Here is a 20,614-nt window from a genome sequence, read left to right on the forward strand (position 1 = left end):
TTGGCATCCCTATAAATTCTGAAAAGAATCCAGATGCTTTTTCAGGCTTGAGGTGACAGGGTAATGTGCTTGTTCTGCTCACTTTCAGTGGGAACAATACGACTTCACCCTGTTTGTCTGCTGACTAGTAAAAACATCTTTTCTGGCTTGAGCGAGCTAGATATCTCTGCTAAAGTGATTCATCACAATAGTGGATTCTGAATTGCTATTTATGGTGAAGCCATCTTGTCTAACCCAGAACTATTCAGAACTGTCAGAGAATGGCAACATTCTGCTGAATTGAAAGGAAAATAAACTTTTTCTCCTTGTAATACTTTTGTGTCATGCAATAGAAGGTCTTATTTCTGAATACTCTTTGACAGTATCTTTTTCCTGCCAGTGTTTGAAACAGGCTGATATTCTCCCTGTTAAAGGAGATGGTAGGGAAAAAAGTGATTTAAGAATATGTTACCTGACAAATGTTTAAGCTTTAGGGATTTGTTGTGACAATTCATAGTGTTGGAATATAATGCTTTAATTGTTACCTCACACAAAAATCTACACCCGCAAGTACAGCCGGGTCTAGTTCTTACATTGAGTATGTGGGGAGTATTTCTTTTGTATGGAATACTGTGTATATGTGAATTATTCTTGACCAAGAGGTCTGTGATCTTAATAAAAGAAAAGAGGGATTAGGGATTTGTTCTCTAAAATAGCATCTCTGAAAAGAAAGACAAATTTGCAGCAAGTAATGTTGTAAACAGTGGAAAATTGTGCTCATCTTTTGGGTATTCACTACGCCACAGTTTGGTGGGGAATGGAGTTAAATCCATCTGGTGACTGGTCAGGAGTGGTGTTCCACTGGAATTTCAGTTATGTTGGTTTCAGGAATGTTCCATGTGTCCACTGAATTTGTCAAGGAGTAATTATTGGATTGTGCAATGAAAGTTGTCTACTATTCAATGGCAGCGCTGCACTGGTGCAGTTGAATGTATCCCACTGTACAGGAGTTACTGCTTTCTAGTCTTTACGCTGGGATTCACATCATCAGCTGAGAATGCAGGTGATAAAATGGCTTGGTACCTATCAGCAATATGTACTGCTGGTGTTTTTTCCTTTCTTCCTCTCAGTTTTCTCCTGTTTGTCTTCTGGAGTGTAGACCTTAAGATGGGCTTTGTGTTCCTTGATCTTAAGCAGTTCTGGCAGCATTTCATAGTCTGCTTTAATGGGAGTGCATGAGATATGTGGATGCTGAAAAGCTTGACTTTGTGGATATGACCTACAAGGGGGTCTGTTTTAGTCACAGTAACTTCCTCAAAGTGGATTTGGCTCATGGGGAGGATTCTCTTTTTGTGAGCTTGAGTAAACCAGTTATGTTTTAGCCTGGTCATCAGCTGAGGTTAAACTCAAGGTTGGGCTGCGCTGCACAGGTCTGCTATGGCAATAGAAGTTGACATCAGAACTGTGTGGCTAGCTTCTAACAGCTTTGATGAAGAACTCTTTCGTAGCTAGGGCAGGTAACATTCCAAAAGAAAGAAAATCTTACATGATTCTGTGAATACTCATTCATGGAGTATACAGAAAAAGAGAGCTTGAGGACACATGGGTCTTTATATTTTTAAACATACAATTTTTATACAGGCTTTTTAGGAGTTGGAAACATAGCCAAACACCTGCTGCAATGTTTAATTAAAGTAGTTGAGCTGAATGCAAAGCTTTTCTTCTGACCTTTGTTAAAACGCAAAAAGATTGTTAGAGTTCATGTTGTATTTTTTTCTAGAACATCACCTCCTCATCTTTACAGGAAAAATGAAGGCAATGAGTTTCCAATATAAAAACTATTAATTTCTTCATATGGAATAGCGTTGTTTGAAATCAGCTAGTTTTATTGTGTGCATTTCAATAATTTGATTTCATTAGAGTTGCATGGGAATAGAGACTAATTAGTCTGCAGCTTACTTTGTAAGCTGCAATACCATTATTTTTCTCTAGTGACTCATGGCTGTGACATTTTGTTCATTATTTAGCATAGCATGACTCACCTTTTGGTCCAGATTTAAAAATGTGCTGTGTCCTGCTAAATTTACTCGCAGGTTTTAAATACACAGGTCACTTTGTAAGTAATGCCTCTTATTTGTTTCTGTGGAAGCCAGAACACTGCACGCTAACACTATTTGGTAGAGCAAATCCTCAGCTATAAAAAAAAAATATGTTTTTTAACACAGTCACCACCATCAGCTGTGCATTTATTCCAGCAGTGAACAAGAGCCTGCATGCTGTGCTCATCAGAATCTGCACCAGCAGAGTTGACCCAAAGTCATCCTCTGGAAAATATACCACCCACCATGCTTCACTGCGCTCACGTCCACTGGTTGGTCTCCATAAATGTTCTGCAAGCATCAATGAATGTCAATAAGTATGAAGCCATAAAAATCATCTCTAGCATTACTGAATGACCAGTGGCTGCTATGTACTTGTGCAGTCCAACTACTTCTAGAGTCCTTCAGCAGCAGTTGGGCAGAATGAGCAAGGACTGGTAGAGGTGCAGTATGCTAGTTGAGAGGTTATTTAGAATCTAGTATTGCTAAGATGGGAACTTTGTAATGGGTTCCTTTTTCCCTTCTCCTGGCAAAGATGGCAGTTATTAGTGCTTCCCCAGACATGGCTGATCTGTTCCACTGTGGCCATGCAGTGTGAGTGCAGGCCTGTGATGTCAGCGCATGTCCTGTCACAGCTTTGCAGCTTCCTGGACTTTTTTTCCCCTCTTCACTTACCCTGGAGTCCTAGATGTTCATCATCTGTCATTTTTGCTCCTAATCTTATCCCAGGAATCTCTCCTTCACATTTTTAGAAGCATCGTCTCCCACATCAGAGAGGTTTCTCTGGCCACTTCTTGCTGGTCATATAATCGCTAAGACTCATAAAATTATTAAGGTATGAAAAGACCACTGAGATCATCTGATCCAACTGTCTTATTTTTAATTATTTTGTTGAGGACAACAGCAGTAATACAACAAAGTGCCTCACAGAATCCTATCTCCCATACAAATCACATGTCTTTTTTTCCACCTGTACCTGCAAGAAGTACATTCAGTGTAACCTGCACTTTGCACAAAACAAAGTCCATATGCAGAAGTGATCCCTAAAACAGGAAAGAAATTGCAAGTTATAAACTTATACTTGAGCCTGTGTGTAGTTAAAGAAATATTGAATAATTCTGTAAAAACTGACAGGAAAAAGAATCCATCCAACCAGAATTCAGCTTTCTTATCTAAAGGAAATAGACACTTATCTATGAAAATATTACTTACAGAAACTATTGCATTGGAATGCATATACCTAAAGAAATAACTCTGTGTAGTGCAATCATTGCAACAAAGAAACAACATGACACCATTAATGTCTAAAAGCCTTAAACAGCATGTAACAGTTCCTGGAAGGGTGCTGAAGGGAAGGTCCTCGCATGGATGCTTGCAGTGAAGCAAGGAGCCCTGCCAAGGCTGGAGTTCTCTTGAATGCTCTCCCGAGTCTGAGAACTGTTTACTTTCTGGGTTAAACAATTGAAGGTCTGTAGTAGAAGAGAGCAATTGGCTGCAGGAAGCCTGTTGGTTAAACTTTGCCTCTGTGATGGTGATGGCTTCCACAGAGGGGAAGTTGCTATAAAAGATGTGAAGTCCTGCATTCTTGTCAGGCAGGATGGAGCGGGCCTCTTGGCCACTGATGTGAATTCATCCTGCAGTCTGTTTGTAAAGGTCTCACATTGGCTGGCTTTGTTTTGCAGTCTCTCACTGTAGTGCTTGCGCTTCCTATGCAGAGGTGGATGTGGATGTTGGCTGATAGATTCTGGTTGCCGATCTTCTCCATTTTTGTACACAGAATGTCTCTTTAAATTGCATTTATCTTTTGAGCACCCTTTTCCCTCTGGAGTCTGTAATCATTCTGTGTTAGCTAGGACTGTCCAAGGATGAGGGAGGGTGGCTTGGCAGTCACATCCGCCCACTCCCTCAGCACTCTAGGGTGCAGTCCACCTGGCTCCGTGGACTTGTCTGTCTTTCAGAGCAGGTCCAAAACCACGTCACCATGGGTTAAGCGGGGCCTATTCCATTCCCCATCCCTATCTACCAGCCCATGGCTGAGCTGAGTGCAATCTGTGTGCAGCTCAGTGGTCACATTTGGGTGGGTCACACACATAACCTGCAGGGTCCACACTTTGTCTCACCAGTTCACATGGCTTGGGAGTCAGCTGTTTGTCATTGGCCCAGCCTGTGCTGCCGGGTGCATCTTTGGTACACACCTGCTTGATGTTAATGCTGAGCCTCCTCATCCTCATGCACAGCTCCTCGATGTCATTGTGCAGCATGCTGACAGATGGAGCTGTGCTGCCTGCACCCTGAGCGGTGCCCTTCATTGGGAAGGCTGGCACAGGCTGGGGCATCGTTCTCTCTGCGCTCTGTTGGGTAGGTGATTTTGCTGCCCTGATGTTGAACATAGCCAAAAGCAGGGCCAGTGGGCAGCAGCAAAGACAGCTTTTGGTCAACTCTTGTCTTGCAGACTGCAGCAACAGCAAGAGTGCTGTGAAGAGTTGTTTCGTTTTGGTGGGCTGGTTGATGTAGCCAGGACCCCAGTGTGACTTCACAGTGTTGTTGCCAGTGGTAACCCCATGCATTGTCCCACCCTTCTCTAACTGCCCTAACTGCTCCTGTCTTGTCCAGCCTGAGTAACGGTAAGAGGAGGAGTTTTGGGTCGGGGTTTACAGTGTAAAAAGAAACTGTCACAATAGGTTGTTCCTCCTTGCCGAGTCAATGATGAGCTCTGTCTCTGGTTTGGATTTGTTGCTCTTTTGTTTTTTGTAATTCACTCGTTGCTCAGTGTGGTATCTCATGGCCCACCTCTGCCTGACAGGAGGCTTATGATTTCCTTGGTAAAATCCCTTCCCATTTAATTTAGTTATTCTGAGGTCATCCAAACCTTAAATGCAGTGTAAAGTCAGTTTCCAGTTCATCCTTTTATTACAGCTGTGTTTTGATTGTTCTGTGCTTCTGTGTCATATTTTCCTTGATTGGAAGAGAATAAATGTTGCTGTGTTTCAGAACTCACAAGTGGCGGATAGGCCACAAGTCGGCCATGGAAGAGAAATACTTCTGCCACTGTGGTCTACTATGGCTGTTGTCCTGCATGTATGTAGAGAGGGAAGGTTCTAAAGCTGTTTGGTTTTTATGGGGTGGGCACACATTCCACTTCTGTAGTGTTTGCGTTGTTTGTACATGTTCAGGTAATGACAGAAGCATTTGGTTTCTGCATTGCACATGTAGGAATGACTGCAACAAATGCAAATAGTGAGAAGTTTTGCCCACTCCAATATCCATCTTCTATTCTGTCATTTTTTAAAACAGCAACAACAAAGTAGAGTCTCATCTACAGACTTAATCCAAGGTCTCAGAAAATGATAAGAATTGCCTTCATCTCATCCATTCCATTAGAAATGCCCAATGATCTGCAAGCCTGTTGAGGCATCTTAATCCTGACCTGAGATCACTCTGAGCATATGCCCAACAAAAGGACCTTCAGTTTCTGTTTCCTTCAGTGAAATACCGAGTTCATTATGTGCTGTCACATTTGCTGTGAATGCCACTGAATAAACAGCACCTCCCTTCTGAGACTGGTGGAGTTGGCTTGGATGGTTTCTGCCACAGACTTTGGTTAAGAATGTGTTGGAAAAACCAGTAGGAAAAAAGGAACAGAATTCTAAACTCAGAATTCGGGTGCAGTGCTAACCTTTGGAGCTCTCAATGCTCTCCAGTCACTTCCTTCTTTAATGCGTATCTCTCCGTATATGTAGTATATACATGTGTGTGTTTTGTGTTCTGCCAGGGATAGATGAGAGCTCATGAAAAACTTGCAGCTATTAAAGGAAACTTTGAAATGCTATATATCAGCATCTTATCCTTTGGAACAGAGCTGTGAAGGTGTTCAGACTCTCCTTAGGCAATAGTCATTTACCTTTTATCAGAGTTAAGAAGGATAGCTATGCTTGTTTTCTATGGGGGACTGTTTGTCTTGGGGTATGTCCCATGAATCCCCATGGTGACTGCCCCAGAGGCTGAGCTAGAGTAGCCTTGAGCAGGTAACCCACTCAACTGTTCTCCTCTCTCCAATTAGATTTTACCTCTGTTCAAACTGGCAAGGAGTAGTTGGCTCGATGATAAAGTCTCCATAGAGTGTACATGCTGTATTGACATTTCTCTGTGCTGCAGTAAACAAAACCATCGCAGTTTAAAAGAATTTATTTCAGATGTCAATGCAACGTTGTCTTTTCCCAGCATAAACTGAATAAAAATGTCAAATTGAGAAGTCTATTGATTTTATCAAATTCAGATATGTCAAGATGTACATATATGAACTGACAGAGCTGTCCAGAACTCATGTGGCAGGTACCTGTCCACTTTGGCTTTAACTAAGGCATATGAGGTTTGAGGCAGGTGCAAGCTCTTTTCAAGAACTGTGGTGCCTACTGTAGGTGAGAATTTCTCCTGAGCTCTGAACTGACATACAGTGATTTCAAGCTAGATGACAGAAGTAATGCTTCTTGTCGCTGTATTAATCCCTGGTCATCCAGTTGCGCAATGAATGATGAATTTCAGAGTCCTGTCAAACAGAAATCCTTAGAGTGCATAATTATAATGACTGTAATTTACTTGCATTTTTATCGTGGAGAAAAATGTATGGCTTAGAGGTAGAAAGAATTATAAGTTTGTAGATTAATGGCAAATACCAAACTATTCTTTTTCATTCCTTGATGTGGACCATGTGGGCATTTTGACAATAAACTATACCTGTCAGAACAGTAGCCTATGTGTAATGCTAGCAATCAGCTAAGAGGCACTTCATAAGGCTTGGTATTAATCACACTGTCAATTTGAATTCTGTGGGCATCCTTCTTTCCACTTTTCACTTGGAATTTATTTCAGAGCACAGTCAAGGCTCTACTATTCATTATGTTCAGCATTAGCTAATTTGGCTTTTGGCAACTCTTATCCCAGTTCCTATTAAACACTTTCCATAAATTGAGATAAGGGTTGTGCCAAAACACTTGAGGATTATCAAGTGGTTACATAGAGATCGGCGCATTGTCGTGCTGCTTTAAAGACTGTTGGGTTACTGCAGAATTAACCATTAGCAAATTCTCGAAAGCTCCAAGACAAATTTACACCTGAAGCATTTTTTTCACATCTTTAGAATTGACAGCAGGGGGAAACAAATGTGAGAAAAGTTATGATTTAGAACATTTCTAAAAGGCTCATTTGTGTACTTCGCATTTTTATAGAGTTTTTTGGAAACCTACCTCTTAATTATTACCTTGGAGAAAACTGCGGAGGACTTTGTGCATCTAAATCTTCTCAGACAGACTAATGAAACCAGGTTACCTTTTCAGTTCAGCAGTGATTGAATATGATGGATAGCAGCTGTGGTTGAAAGTGAGAAATAATCTATACATAGAAAAGTTGTGCTTTTGGAGTTAATAGAATTAATAGAAAATATAATGGTGTTGTAAGTGGAAAAAAATTAATGCCTGCACAACTGATTGGATTACTCGTGCTTTCAACTTCGCTAGCGTGTGCATTGGCAGAATGTAGTTACTTAACAGATTGCCACTGATGATTTATGTTGAAAGTTGTCTGACTTAAATTCTTCCTAAGGCTTTCAAAGAACAGCACCATGTTTCATAAAGTGTACTGGGTTGCTCTATTTATTTTCCAACTGGGCTCTTAGAGTATTGTAGAAAACAGTACAAAAATCCATGAGGGCAGAAGAGACCATTCTCTGCTCGTCAGCTCTTTCACAAAGAGATGATGTAGATGATGACTGAAATGTCACCTTTCTAATTCTTTCTCCTGCTTTGCTTCACCCTTTGCTTTGGCTGTAACTTGCTGAAAACATGAAGGCGTAAGGCCAAGGCTGGGCAGGGCAGGGCTGTGTGTAAGTCCTGCTGGTGCAACAGGAGGGAAACAAACACTGATTCTCAGGGTGCAACTTCATAATTCTTAAATGATTGTAGCTTGCCTCAAAGCAGTATGTCATGCCTGGTATCTTTTTCAGTGTAGAGTTGTACTTGCAAGGTTTTCTGCACTAATTAAAACAGGTGGAAAAAATGTAAACGTATGGACACTGCACAAGGCAGCATTCATCTCTTAGGGCAATAGAGTTTGGTACACATCACACCATAGCAGCCCTAGACAAATAGAGTGTGCATTGTGATTCAGCTGTTGAATATTAAGACCTAGATTCAACAAATTGCTCTGGTTTTTAATCCTGTAGTTCTAAGCTTGTGATTAAATGTTTTTCCATACATAAATATATTTATATAGCTTAAATACTCTGTTAATCGAGGTTTGCTTTTGCAAATATACTGTTATAGATGATAGTAGATGTTTGGTCTGGTCCTACTTGTCTAATGTGTGCTATAAAGCATCTATCAGTTTTCCTCAGGCAGCCTCAGTGGTTCTATTTGTGTGTATATGTTCACCAAGTCACACAAAGTGGCACTGTTAGAAACTATAAAGAGACTATCCTTGCTGAAGCCTCCTGCTGCCCTGTGTGATGAGCACAGTCCAGCTGCATCCTTCTTCAATGCAGGCTGAAACTCTCCCTGCAGAACTTAAAGGAACTCGTCAGGCGCAAGTGCATGAGCATTGCCTGTCCTAAGCATGTTCCAGATGAGAACTGAGATGGATGTCACAGTGTCAGACCTAGAGTGGCAAGAGGCATGAAGTCTGAGGCAGAACGACTACAGTTTGTTCTCAGGGTCTCCCCTGAGCTTTGGCAGCGAGAAGGAGAAAGATTATTCTGATGACAGTGTAGGAGGGATGGGTTATACTTGTTTAGAGATAAAAGGAAGATGCATGCAAATCAGGATGGTTGTTTGGGTTGTGTGTGTGTGTATGTCTGTGGAAGGGAAGACAGCCTCAAACTGAATGGGGGGTGTGGAGAAGCCTTGATACAGGACCAGCATGAAATAACAGCTTCCTCTTTTCTCATCGTCACCTCCCAGGGTTTTGGACACTTCTATGGATAAAACAAAATCTGGAAGGTGATAGCAAAGGGGCTTTTGTTTTGTTTTTTGTAAGTCAGATTCTATTTACGTGTGTTCTAGAGTGCTAGCAAAGGCTCTCGTGATTTCCCTGCGTTCAGCTCTGACAATAACATGATCCTGCAGTGATACTTTCTTTTGCTTTTAGCAGTGGGGCGCTGAGGCTGGAAGTGAAGTGTTGGTTCTCACATGGAATGCCTTATCTATGTACAGTGAGAAGTCAGTGGCCATCTTGTTTCTTAGCAGATCGGACTGTGTCCAGATTTATGATTTGTTGTTGTTGAGAGTAAATATTAGATTCTTAAAAAAAAAAAAAAAAAAAAAAAAGGATTTTATTACAAAATTTTATTAATTGTTTCCCAGCTGATGTTGCGCTGCATTGACTAACCAGTCAAGCAGCTACTGTTTTTGTTCTTCTTTTCTCCCCTTCTTTCCCCCCCTTTTTCCTCCAGTTGAGTAGATTTTGACAGGAATCGCTGCAGTCAGACTGCTATAGAAATCAAATCAGCTCTTCAAAATCCAATGAATTTAACCCTAATTTGCATTTTCTGTTTTACAAGAGAGAAGGTTGGGGACACATTGCCGCAAAACACAGCTGCTGCTTCTCCTCTTGTCAGTAGCTGTGCGGAACAGAATAGTTCCTCCAGCTTTGGAAGCACCTGGCACAAAGACCACAGGGTTTAATGGCACCGAGTTTTCCAAGAGGGAGAGACTCGTTGCTGTTTCTCTCTGTGCCCATTTGGCAGGTTGCAAAATGGAGGGGGTGGGGTGGAATTTGCTGCTGGCATCAGGGAACTTGCAGCTTGTGTTAATGTTATCCTGGGTTTTGCTCATAGTGAAATAGTCCTCTTGAAATTGTTATGAAGGGCATGTTCTTGGAAGCAGCACTGGTTTCTGATGGCTGCAGTGAGAAATAGTAGTTGGCTTTGTGACCTGGTTTAAAAAGATGCCAAAATTAGCTCTGTGAAGAGATTTTAGTATTGGATGGATACATTTACACTAATTGTGTAACAACTTTGGATAGAATAGTGTTTTCTTCCTATAATAAATACATCCATACTAGTGTGTATGAGGGGATATTTTGCTGTCTGTTCTGGTGATTTATTCTGTTCACATAAGGCATTTTTCTTTAAAAGCAGATGGCTCCTTTTCCTGATTTATGGGAATTACAGTACAACAGCATTAAGAAATCAGTACAAAAAAGGAATGATAAGATGAATACAACTACTCATTTCCCTACTTTTTCTTCAGTTTTTCTTGAATAACTACTTTAATTTCCGCAGTCAGATGGCAATTCTGAAATGCAATATAAACTGCTAATAAAATTAGATATGTTTTCTTTACAAGGGATTGTATGAGTCCGATGACCAACATTCATCATTTCTGCCAGTCGCCTTCCCATTTTTATTAATATTACTCTTACTTTGTAAGTAAAAACAGCAGGAGACATGTTGGGAATCTATATGTTTCTTGAAGATGTTACCAAACAACAGCTATTACTGTCTACAAAGTCCTGCACGTTTGCTGAGGTCACAACCTTACACACTGAAGCATCCCACTTGTTTCTGGGCAATTTATTACTAATAGAGCTTTGTCCATCTAATCCAGTCATCTGCAGGACATAGGGCAAGCAAAAATAAGGACTTTTCCCCATTTGTATTTCTATTGTGTGGCTTGAAAGCTTTCAATTCAGAAAGTCTTGCTTTTATATTTAGGGCTGCGTCCATCTGTTTAAAGGCTAACAGTTGTGCTAGAATGAAAATTGACTTTTCTGGCAGAGTGTATCAAAGGCAATCTTCACTGTCTGTGGATAACAGGTGTATTGCAAAAACAAAGCAAACAAGCACGCCGGAAAAGCATTGGGGTACTGCTTTGCTGAGCCTTGTTCAGTTGATAATACAGTAATGCTCTTCACATGCTGAAAGAAGTGAAAGCACATTTGCTCTCTTATTTAAAAAAAAGAGATTTTTGAGGGTTAGCTGCAACATTCTTATTGGGAGACCATTGAGCTGAGTGGGGAAAGACTTCCATGCAAGTTGAAGAGTATTTTACTGTTGACATGGAATAATATGGTGTTACACAGCAGACTCTTTAAATGCTTCATTAACCTCTTAATCTGTGTTCAGCTGATGATGTATTACTGTCCTGTGTGTGTAAATGTATTATATACACATATACATAAATCACTACATACTGTGTGCTGTAATTCAGTTTCTGTGCACCAAAAAATAATATATTTAAAGAGCTACCAGCTTTACTGGAATAACAAATAGAAAATTAGAAACTTAGAGAACACAAAGAAAATAGCATTTCTTTAGAAACTAAACAAAATATGTTCATATTCAAATTGTGAATGAATGTAAATAGAAAAAAATGTGGAGTAGCTGAGACTAGAAATGGTTATAGTATGTTATTTATGCACTTGTCACAATAAATGCTTTTACATCTATTACTAACACTTAAAAAAATGTGCTCTTCAAGCTTCAAACTCTATAGAATGTTTTCTTTTTTTTCTTTTCAGCACTTGCTGCTAGCAATAAAGTTTGTCATGGCGTTTGTAATTCCTGATAAGCCAAGGGAGATACAGATAAAGCTGGCCAAATTGGAATTTGAATCTCTAGAGGCTCTCAAACAACAGGTAAGAGCAACTGACCTATATAGCAGTGAAAAGCTTTGGTGGCCTGAAGGAAAGATAAATGAGGAAGATTCTGCTTTAGTTTTAGGTGTGTAAATACATAAATCCTGGGATGCTGAGACTCCTTTAATGCTGTATTAAGCATATACTTTGTGTGCTCCAGGTGCTGTTGTGTAACCTCTGTTCTGTGGTATTTATGTAGAAATGGAATGTCTAATGTAGCAGCTTGTGACAAAATGATCTCTTAGTTCTGGACAAACCAAGTCTGAAAACAATGCACTGCCTTTTCTAGTTAGAAAAACCCAATTCTCATGTGGTAGAACATCGCTATCGAGGTCAGCGATGTCTTCCATAATCAGACATAACAAATAAAATCCAGATTACAGTTGAATGTAATGCTTGATAGTTTTCTTTTGCCTTTTTCTAGTACTTCAGTGTGAAGTTTCTGGGAGCTGGTCGTGGATGTTTTGTGCTTTTTAGATAATATTAAAAGGAGCAGGACTACAATTCAGTTTCAGTTATTACTTCTCCGATTTCATTTCTTAAGCAGGCAAAACTAGGTCATCCACAGGAACCTTAAGCTCAAGTGAAGACAGTCACCTTTGATTATGGCGTTCCAACTGGAATATGTACTGAGTCTCTTTCAACATGAGTATATATGTCAGCAGTCGGGACTTAATGTGAATTTCAGTAAGAACCAGAAGCCTGGCAGTTCTCATCTATTACTTCTAGACTTGCAGAATTCAGCAAGAATATTTGGCTGGTTTTTAGGTGCCTTGGTAGGTACTTAAAACAGAGGAAAAAAATCAACAAACAGAAATAACTGTTTGAAACAACATATAAAAGTCTGGGGCAAACGTGCTGTGGTATCGTGTTGCAGAGAAACTGGTTTATATACTGTTATGGAAGTGTGCAACACTCTTAATACTATCCAGGCACACGTATCGTTGTGTTTTACCATGTGGGCTTTACATTAAAAGTGATCTGTATTTTTTTTCTTTCAAAGCTTTTAGACTACCACTGTCTTGGGATATAGCTATTAGAAGGATGCTAACACTATCGGACTGTAAATCTCTAAGATGCCAAAATTGATTATTAAGCTCCACATATAGTGTTTGGGGAGAGAACCTAATACAGTTGTACTGCTGTTGTACTGATTATGTTTGGGATCCTTAACTTAAGGCAGGCTGAGCACTTTCAGATTTTCATTAATGCTAAGGTAATTGCTTTCTACCCGGTGCAGTTGAACTGTAACTGTTCTGTGTTCAAATCCTTAGGAAGACTAAGTGTCTCTTTGAAAGGAATTTCAGGGAGTACAGTGTTCCAGCTCATTGGTAGAGACTAATGATAATCCTTAAAGGTTGTTAACTCCTCTATGATGAAAAATGCTGTAATTCAAAAACAACATTAATGACAAAAACACATAAGGAATAAGAGCACTGCTATTTTGAAGTTCTTTCCAATCTTTAGATAAGAAAGGTTTTAGGTGGTTCTGAAATGTTTCTTTTAAACATTTCTTCATCCAGCTTATGTTGAGACTGTTGAATAGTCTTGATTTGTTTTGAAAATACTTTTTGATACCCTCAGTGCAAGTGCTCAGTGTCAGACAAAAGCCTTGCAGCATTTAAATTGAAACTGGGGAATGTGCTCCATTTGTGAACTTTGTTTCAGATTTCCCACTTGTCCCTCAGGCTGGTTATACTCTTTATTTATTTATTTTAAGGGGAAAGAGGGAAGGGTAAGGTAAGGCAGAGAGTAACTTCAGCACTTCAACAGCAGACTCAGGAGAATATGGTGTGGAAGAGGAGCAGGAGCAATCCTGATCTCAATCCCTAAAATTGTCTGCTTTTTCTGTCACCTGGAAGGAAGCCTGGATGCTGAGCAATGAGGAATGGTCACTGTCAGCTACTGAGGTGAACATCATGATCCCTCATAAGAAAGTAGCTAACTCTTAAAGCGAGTTTAGGCACACAAAACCTTCTTCCTGTACTTTAATGCAGCACTCAGTTCTGTTGCATCTATTTCTTGCAAGAGCAATAGCATGCTATGTTATTTGGTCTAATTTCTCTCTTCAGGAACAGATGAAATACTGGTGCACTGCAAGAAGCAAAAGAATGCTGGATTCATTCTTGGGTGGTTCAGAAATGACAGTGTTTTTAGGGAGAGTCTCAGTGCTGTAAAACTAGCATGAGAACACTACAGCTAGCATTTTTAAAGCAATGTTCTAGTAACATTGAAAGCTACATGGATAAGCATTTTGGCTTCTGGACAGGTCGAAGTTTAATGAATAGACAAAAGAGCTCAGTGCAGCCAGGCAAATCAAATGAGAAATAAATTGAGGCAGAATAATTGTTTGTGTTGCTTTCATGCTCGGTTACTTTCTGAGCATGAAATACAGAAAACACTCCAAAATATCTTTTTTTTTTATATCTCCAATTTTTGTTCAGGGAAAAAGTAACGTTTTAGGTAGCAAAGAATGGTGTATCTTTTCACAAAGTGCAGCGACTACTCCATGTTAGTTCTGAAAGCTTTTTCATGCGGTGTCTTCCTTGGTGGTCATACCAACTGCTTAATGTCGTAGAGTGATCTGAATTTCCACAAGCAGTTACTACAGTGCTTTAGAATGCGTTTATAATACTTCTTAATGATTTCCAGCATAATAACAACACTTCTAAAGCCAAGGGTAGGTGTGACATTTGCTAATATTTCTCCAGCAGTGTCATCTCTTTACTGAAAGTGAGCCTGGTGGTCTCCGTCTCCTTTCCAGGAAAAAGCTGTGACTGTTCACAGCATCATCTCTGATAAGAGACCTCTTTAAAATATGACAGTGCATGAACTAGCATTTCTTTTTGAAAGGAATTAGGAGAGAATGTCCAGGAGGGAACCTGCTGTCTGTTCACCTAGGTGCAGTCATATGGAGTCCTTCATCTTTTTCACCCTGCTTTTACAGGTATTCTGGCATGTAAGAGTTACTGCTTTCCAATAAAAATCACAATTTTAGTGCTTTACCTTTGCAATTCACTGCACCGTGGCAGTTCTAATAACTGCAGAGTGTTCTTCTTGTTGACAGCGGTGGCTAGACCTTGCTGTTTCCCCTGGGAAAGGTTCACATTAGCGCTAATCACATATTTTCTCAAAGGAATACACAGAGTTTGAAAGTGGTGGCCCCTCTGGCCACTGGCCTGTGCTTAAGCTTTGGTGAGAAAACTTGCAGTAGCTCAAAACAAAACCACAGAAATACTGTTAGCTTAGATGTTCCCCAGAGCAGAAGACCCTTATGCTTGCCTGTTTTACCTCTACAAAAAGCTGTTTTGGCAAAGGTTTTGCACTTCAGTGTCATGTAAGCATGTCATGCATCTCAGAATGAGGCTGTGACTGTGACTGGCCAACGGAGCTGCTTGAACTGGCAGTGAGCCACAGATATGTCCTTTTTTTCTGTGAGAAGGAGAATGGGAACCATTTTTAATGCTTAACACTGGGAGAGCATGAGTTGTGAGTGCTAACCATCCTGCTATTTTGTCCTACAAAATGGAAACTGAAGGTAGCTTTTTGTAAGCCAGCAAGAAACTCAGAGGATTACTGCCTCATTCAGTATGATAGTAACTGGAATTAGAGGGCTCGGAAAAGGATGATTTGTAGCTTCAGGACTGCCCTCAAAATGCTGCTGATCCAAAAAGCAGAAGCTTGTTTTTCGCTTTTTGGCGATGCGGTGCAAACACAAGCAGTCAGTCAGGAGGAGAGGGGACTAAAGGTTTCATTCAGCTAGTCAAGAGTTTGTAAGGCAGCCTGTCAGAAAGCCTGTCGGGAAACCTGGTGAAGCTTCAGCTAAAATGGTGAATTTGATGAATTTAAGTGAAAACAGAACGGGATGAAGTAAAACAACTGCTTTATGTTTTTGACCAAAAAATAAAACAACAGAGCGACCCTTAACAATTGTGTTTTTTGAAGAAATTGAGTCTCACTTTTTTTCTAGCAAAAAACAAAAAAAAAGTGCCTGCATTCTTTTAAAGGCTTTGCTGTTTTTTGCAACCAGATGTAACTTACAGTGGATGTGAAAATAGGGTTACTGCTAATAACTGCTGTTTGCTGGTTTGGGGTTTTGTTTTGTTTTTAGAGCCCAAACTTGTTAATTTAACTTTGCAAATGCAATTTTTCCCTGGTGAGTAGTCAGAATGCCTCCAAACATTTCTTAATGTACCATTTGCATGTGTTTGGTAGCTGCAGGGATATAATGCAAATGTAATGCAGGACTAATTATATTTTCATACGCAGCTTTTTAAACATTGAAAGTCTTATGCCCTATAGGAGTGCAAGCTGTGTTCACACAATTTTGCCAATGGATATATATTTTGAATATCAATACCTTAATGTTGGTCCTTTCTTTGACACTTTGATATCAAAAGCATTTTTCCAAGAAAAGCAAAATAAATGGTTGTCCTTAAAAGAGAATAATATAAAATCAAAAGCCAATAATTAATTTGGGATCTCTAAGGTCCCTTTCAACTCGCACGATACTATGATACTATGATATGATGATGATGACAGGAAGTTTTTGTGTCCCAGTTATGACTTTTCAGCTGGGAGTGAGATTGCACAAAATCTCCCTAGTTCTGAGCTTCCCCAGCTTCATAGAAGGTGTAATATTTCTCTTCCAGCAATCCCTTCATTCTCTGTGACTGTTGTCATGGGTGAAACTGTCCATTCGGTTCTGTAACAATTAAGTCACTCTGGAAAGATGGCTCACTTTAGCTTTTTCAGGTCTGAGCTGGAGCCTGGTGCTGGAATGAATATCAGTCACATTAGTTATCTCTTTTTGCCTGGCAGCCCAGATCACTGACAAGGTGTGATCTCAGCAAGAAAACCTGGAGTGAGGGGATAGGATAAATCCAGGTTAAAATTGTTCCTGCTGAAAGTCTGATGTAAGTGCAGTATTCTTATGGTTTCAGAACCCAGAGGGGTTCCTGATTATGTATGAACTGGTTTGAATACAAGGGAAGAAGTTTTTTCCATTTTCCATATAGATGAGAGTGCACAGTGAGATTTGATTTCTAGAACTCTGTTAACCAGCTTTCTAAAGGGCTCTCACCTGTCTGCACTTAGAGGCTTTTCCACAATGGTTGCACCATATATTAAGAAGGTAAAGGAATACAGCAGGAGACAAAACTTCAGGTTTTCTTTTTGAGACTAGCTGGAAAGCAATATACATAATTCCTTAAAGATGGGGCAGGGAAAGGGGTAAATGTTGATGTGTTGCTAGTGGTGGCACTTGCTCTATGACAGTGTTTGCCCGTGCTGTACAGACTGATCATGGCAGCTTTAGGATAGTTTCATATATGATGGATATTGCCTAAGCAGCCATTGGGTTTTTATTCATTTTGACCCTGGGGTACCTCTGTGCTTGCTGGTGGGGCCTTGAATATTTATAGTTTTTTTTGCCTGAAAAATAGCACTCTGATCTGTATCTACTACATCAATGTGGTGGATAATAGGCAAGTCAAATAGGTGAGACTTTGCTATGTAAGCATCGACTTTTTTTTCCAAAGTGAAATGTAATTTCTCCTCTGAATAGCATAAGAAGAATAGCATTATTTAATGTGTAAATTCTGTTTTGATTGCATAATAGCCATGAATTATAACTCATATATTTATATGACTTAAGTAGCACGTTTTTTGTGTGTTTGAGCAGTCCTTATGCAGATATTTTTCAGACTTTCAATGTGGGATGCTTTGTGAAGGTGTTTAAATGGACCGTTGTTTCTCTCACCTTTTGGAATCTAACTCTGGACCTTCCCCCAGCACCTGTGAGTTTATATAGTTGAAAATACATTGAGAGAGGTGATTTTTCAGGTGAGAAGATAAAGGCGAGCAGTTATATTAATTTTGTATTTCCCCATTTTGCAGTTTGTTTTGTTGGCATAAGCGTGTATGTTAAAGGGGTGCTATGTTTGAACAGGTAGGCCGTAATGTTCTTCTTCAGATCATCCCATACATGTGCAAATATACCAGGCATGAACAATATAAAGTATGTTAAACCTTGTCTCTCATCTAGTTGAGGGTAGGTGGAATTGTTGCTTGTTCTTTTCCAATGCTAGATGAGCAAAAAAAGTCATATTGCAAGAGCTCTCAGGCTTTGAGAGTCTCTGGCTCTTGAGGAGTCGTAGTGGGACCCCTGCCTCCTAGGCCATGCGAAGGATTGACCCTTAGTCAAATTACTGTCCTGTAGGAGCTACTCAGGTCTCACAGCTAAGTAACATAATGTATGAGGGTTTTTGCTTGGGTTGGGGCTCAACTTCCTTGAGAAGAGCATAGTGTGACGCAGTGACTGTTATTAGAGATGGCATGCATTTAATCATAAAGCAGGTACATCTTTGTACCTGTGAAAACAGATGAATGCTAGGCCAGGTTAGAAATGGAGTGTGTGAGCAATTGCTGAATTAAGGACAAAGCAAATGTTTATCAGAGATGGCATGCTGTATCTACCTGTAGCTACTGATGCCTAGGAACGAACAGGAAAACATGGCAAGCAGGTGTTGTGTACCTTCCTATACATCCCTAACCTTTCAGAGATCTTATTTCTAGTTTTCTATACCTAATCAGTTCCTTTGTGTATATAGGAATCTGCAATGGTTTTCTATTCCATGATGTTGTTCTTTCTCCTTTTGAACCATTTTCAGCTTTAGGATCCACGATGTCCTTTGGCAAGAAGTGCTACAACTCATTAATCTTGGTGTGAAGGACATGGGTTGATTATTTGCAGTTGACTTAACATATTCTAATCAGATGTGGTGGAAAAATTCATTAGCTTTTACATATGAGAGGAGATGTTTGGCTGAATTATCATTGAGGTCTTTTTTTTGGTTTCTGGAATCTGTGGATTTGAGTTTCCATGATTTTTTTTAAAATGGGTTTTGTGAAAAGTATTACTGCTTGATTTAGTTTTAACTTTTTAATGATGCTTGCAGATTTGCTTTAAGACAATTAATCAAAACATGTGCTTCGAGGGTTTAGCTAACTCAGCTCCCCTTTCCCTGCCTGTGTAAATGGCCAAAGAATGTGAAGTGATTCAAAGAATCCTCTTGCTTGGAGACCGTATTACCATTCAGCTGGCGCAGCAGGAGCCAGGCAGATGTCCGCGTTTGAGAAGATCTATCAGAAATCCTGAGAAATCTGAATTTTGAGTTTGTGAGATGAGATACACAGAAGTTGGTGGTGGTTGATCATAGGTCCTTTCCAACCTTGTGATTCTACAAGATCATCTAGTCCAACCATCCTCCCTTTACCATACTTACAGAAAAATCATGGCACAGCATAGCAAATGACCTCCAGCTTCTTTGTTGAACAACAACAAACAACAACCACCAAAAGAAGACATTAAACCTACAGTCGTAATTATCACATGGGACTGGAACACTTAAAAATCCACCTTCCAAACTCTAGTAACTTTATAGTTGAAGATAGGATTGTATTAATGCTTTCTGCATAATGTTTGTTATATCTTTCCAGTTTAACTACTGAATTCCTCCTCCTTAGCAGCCTATTTATAGTCACAGTAGGCAATCTTTGAATGCAACTGATTGCAGGGAGCCACTTTTTTCTGGAATAGATGCATTTTGAAGTTACCCTCTGTTTGCTCCTGTTTTGTGTTTACCAGCAATGGTAATCGTGGTGGGTAGCTTTCAGGGCAGAACTATTGCACTAAAATGTGACATTTCAGAATCTGTTTTAATGCCTAAAGCCTCTTAACTTTTTTAGATTGAATTATCTTGCATCCTCTGTCCAGTGCTTATAGGCATGCTCCAGTGAAATAGTGTAAGTATAGCAATGGTGGTGCAAAAGGAGGGTGTTCTGTTGTAAGAATGTGCTAGGAGTTCAACGCTTCTGTTCATCAGAATGTGATTTCAAATGATTTCAGTTTTCTGAAAAACTACTTCTACATGTTCTGTTTTCTGAAAGCTGTGAAGGATTCAAAGCAAACACAGCTGAAAAAGTTCACCTTTGTGTGCTGTAAAAATGGTCTAGAAAAGCCAAGTAGAACACATTCCTAAGAGCATAGTATCTTGTTTTTGTGCACGGATATCAGTCAGGAAGAATAACTTGTGAGTTTGGATGCATTTGCAGGGGTGCATAAAAAAATGTCTAAAATATGGAGAGCTCCTTTCTTCCTGCTGCTAGCTGGTGTGGTGCCATTAACATAGGCAGTCAGGGGAGGCCAGGGGTTGGCAGTAGGTTGTTTTTGAAGATCCCTTCTTAAAAGGCAGGTAGTGCCAGGGCTGGAAAGCAGGAGCTGCCCGGTGGTCAGACATCCGGAGATGCTGGGCTGTCAGCGTGGAGAGGTTACATAAGGTGCATAAGCCCGTTACATAAGGACTGCCTGGTGCTCGGGTCACTGCTGCTCCTCTGGGATGAGCTGCCGCTTGCCTGAAGCCAGCACGCTGAGCACATGTGCATCTGAATCATTTCCACAGCAGGACCAGCAGCTTTACATGTGAGGTACATATATGTTCCAAAGAAATGAGTGGCCTGTAAAAACAACAAAATCAGTCAAGATAACATTCAGTTAATTTCTTGAATATCAGTTTAAAAGAGAAGCTCATCTATAGAACCTCATCTTGCAGGGGGATCTTCTCATTACTGTTTGAAATGGTGGGGGAGTTTTTAAGCCCAGCCAAAAGGGACTGTTGTTCTTGTAGAGATGTATTAAACATATCTTTGCTTTTAATTTGCCAAAAAGAATTGAACTTCAGCTTTTGTTAGCTTTTTTTATACTGCTAGCAAAATGGGAAGATTTAACTAGAGTTCACTTGCAGGGAGGCGAATGGATATTTCTCTAGGGAGAGAAAAGTAAAGGTGAGGAAAATCTGCTGAGGCCTTTTTTTGATTATATACTATATATTTTATATAAATAATGATGA

General features: G+C 39.9%; 1 protein-coding gene across 5 annotated transcripts in view; it reads left to right on the plus strand.

Moving 5' to 3' along the window:
* ANO10 (anoctamin 10) overlaps positions 1 to 20,614 on the plus strand; it is a 124,760-nt gene that overhangs the window by 77,773 nt on the left and 26,373 nt on the right. For all 5 annotated transcript variants that reach the window (XM_072328355.1, XM_072328352.1, XM_072328356.1 and 2 more), the window contains exon 12: positions 11,589 to 11,705. In XM_072328355.1, coding sequence (XP_072184456.1) covers positions 11,589 to 11,705 — 117 coding nt within the window. The remainder of the gene's footprint in view (positions 1 to 11,588; positions 11,706 to 20,614) is intronic.

This window comes from Excalfactoria chinensis, chromosome 2 (assembly GCF_039878825.1).
Source record: "Excalfactoria chinensis isolate bCotChi1 chromosome 2, bCotChi1.hap2, whole genome shotgun sequence".
NCBI lineage: Eukaryota > Metazoa > Chordata > Aves > Galliformes > Phasianidae > Excalfactoria > Excalfactoria chinensis.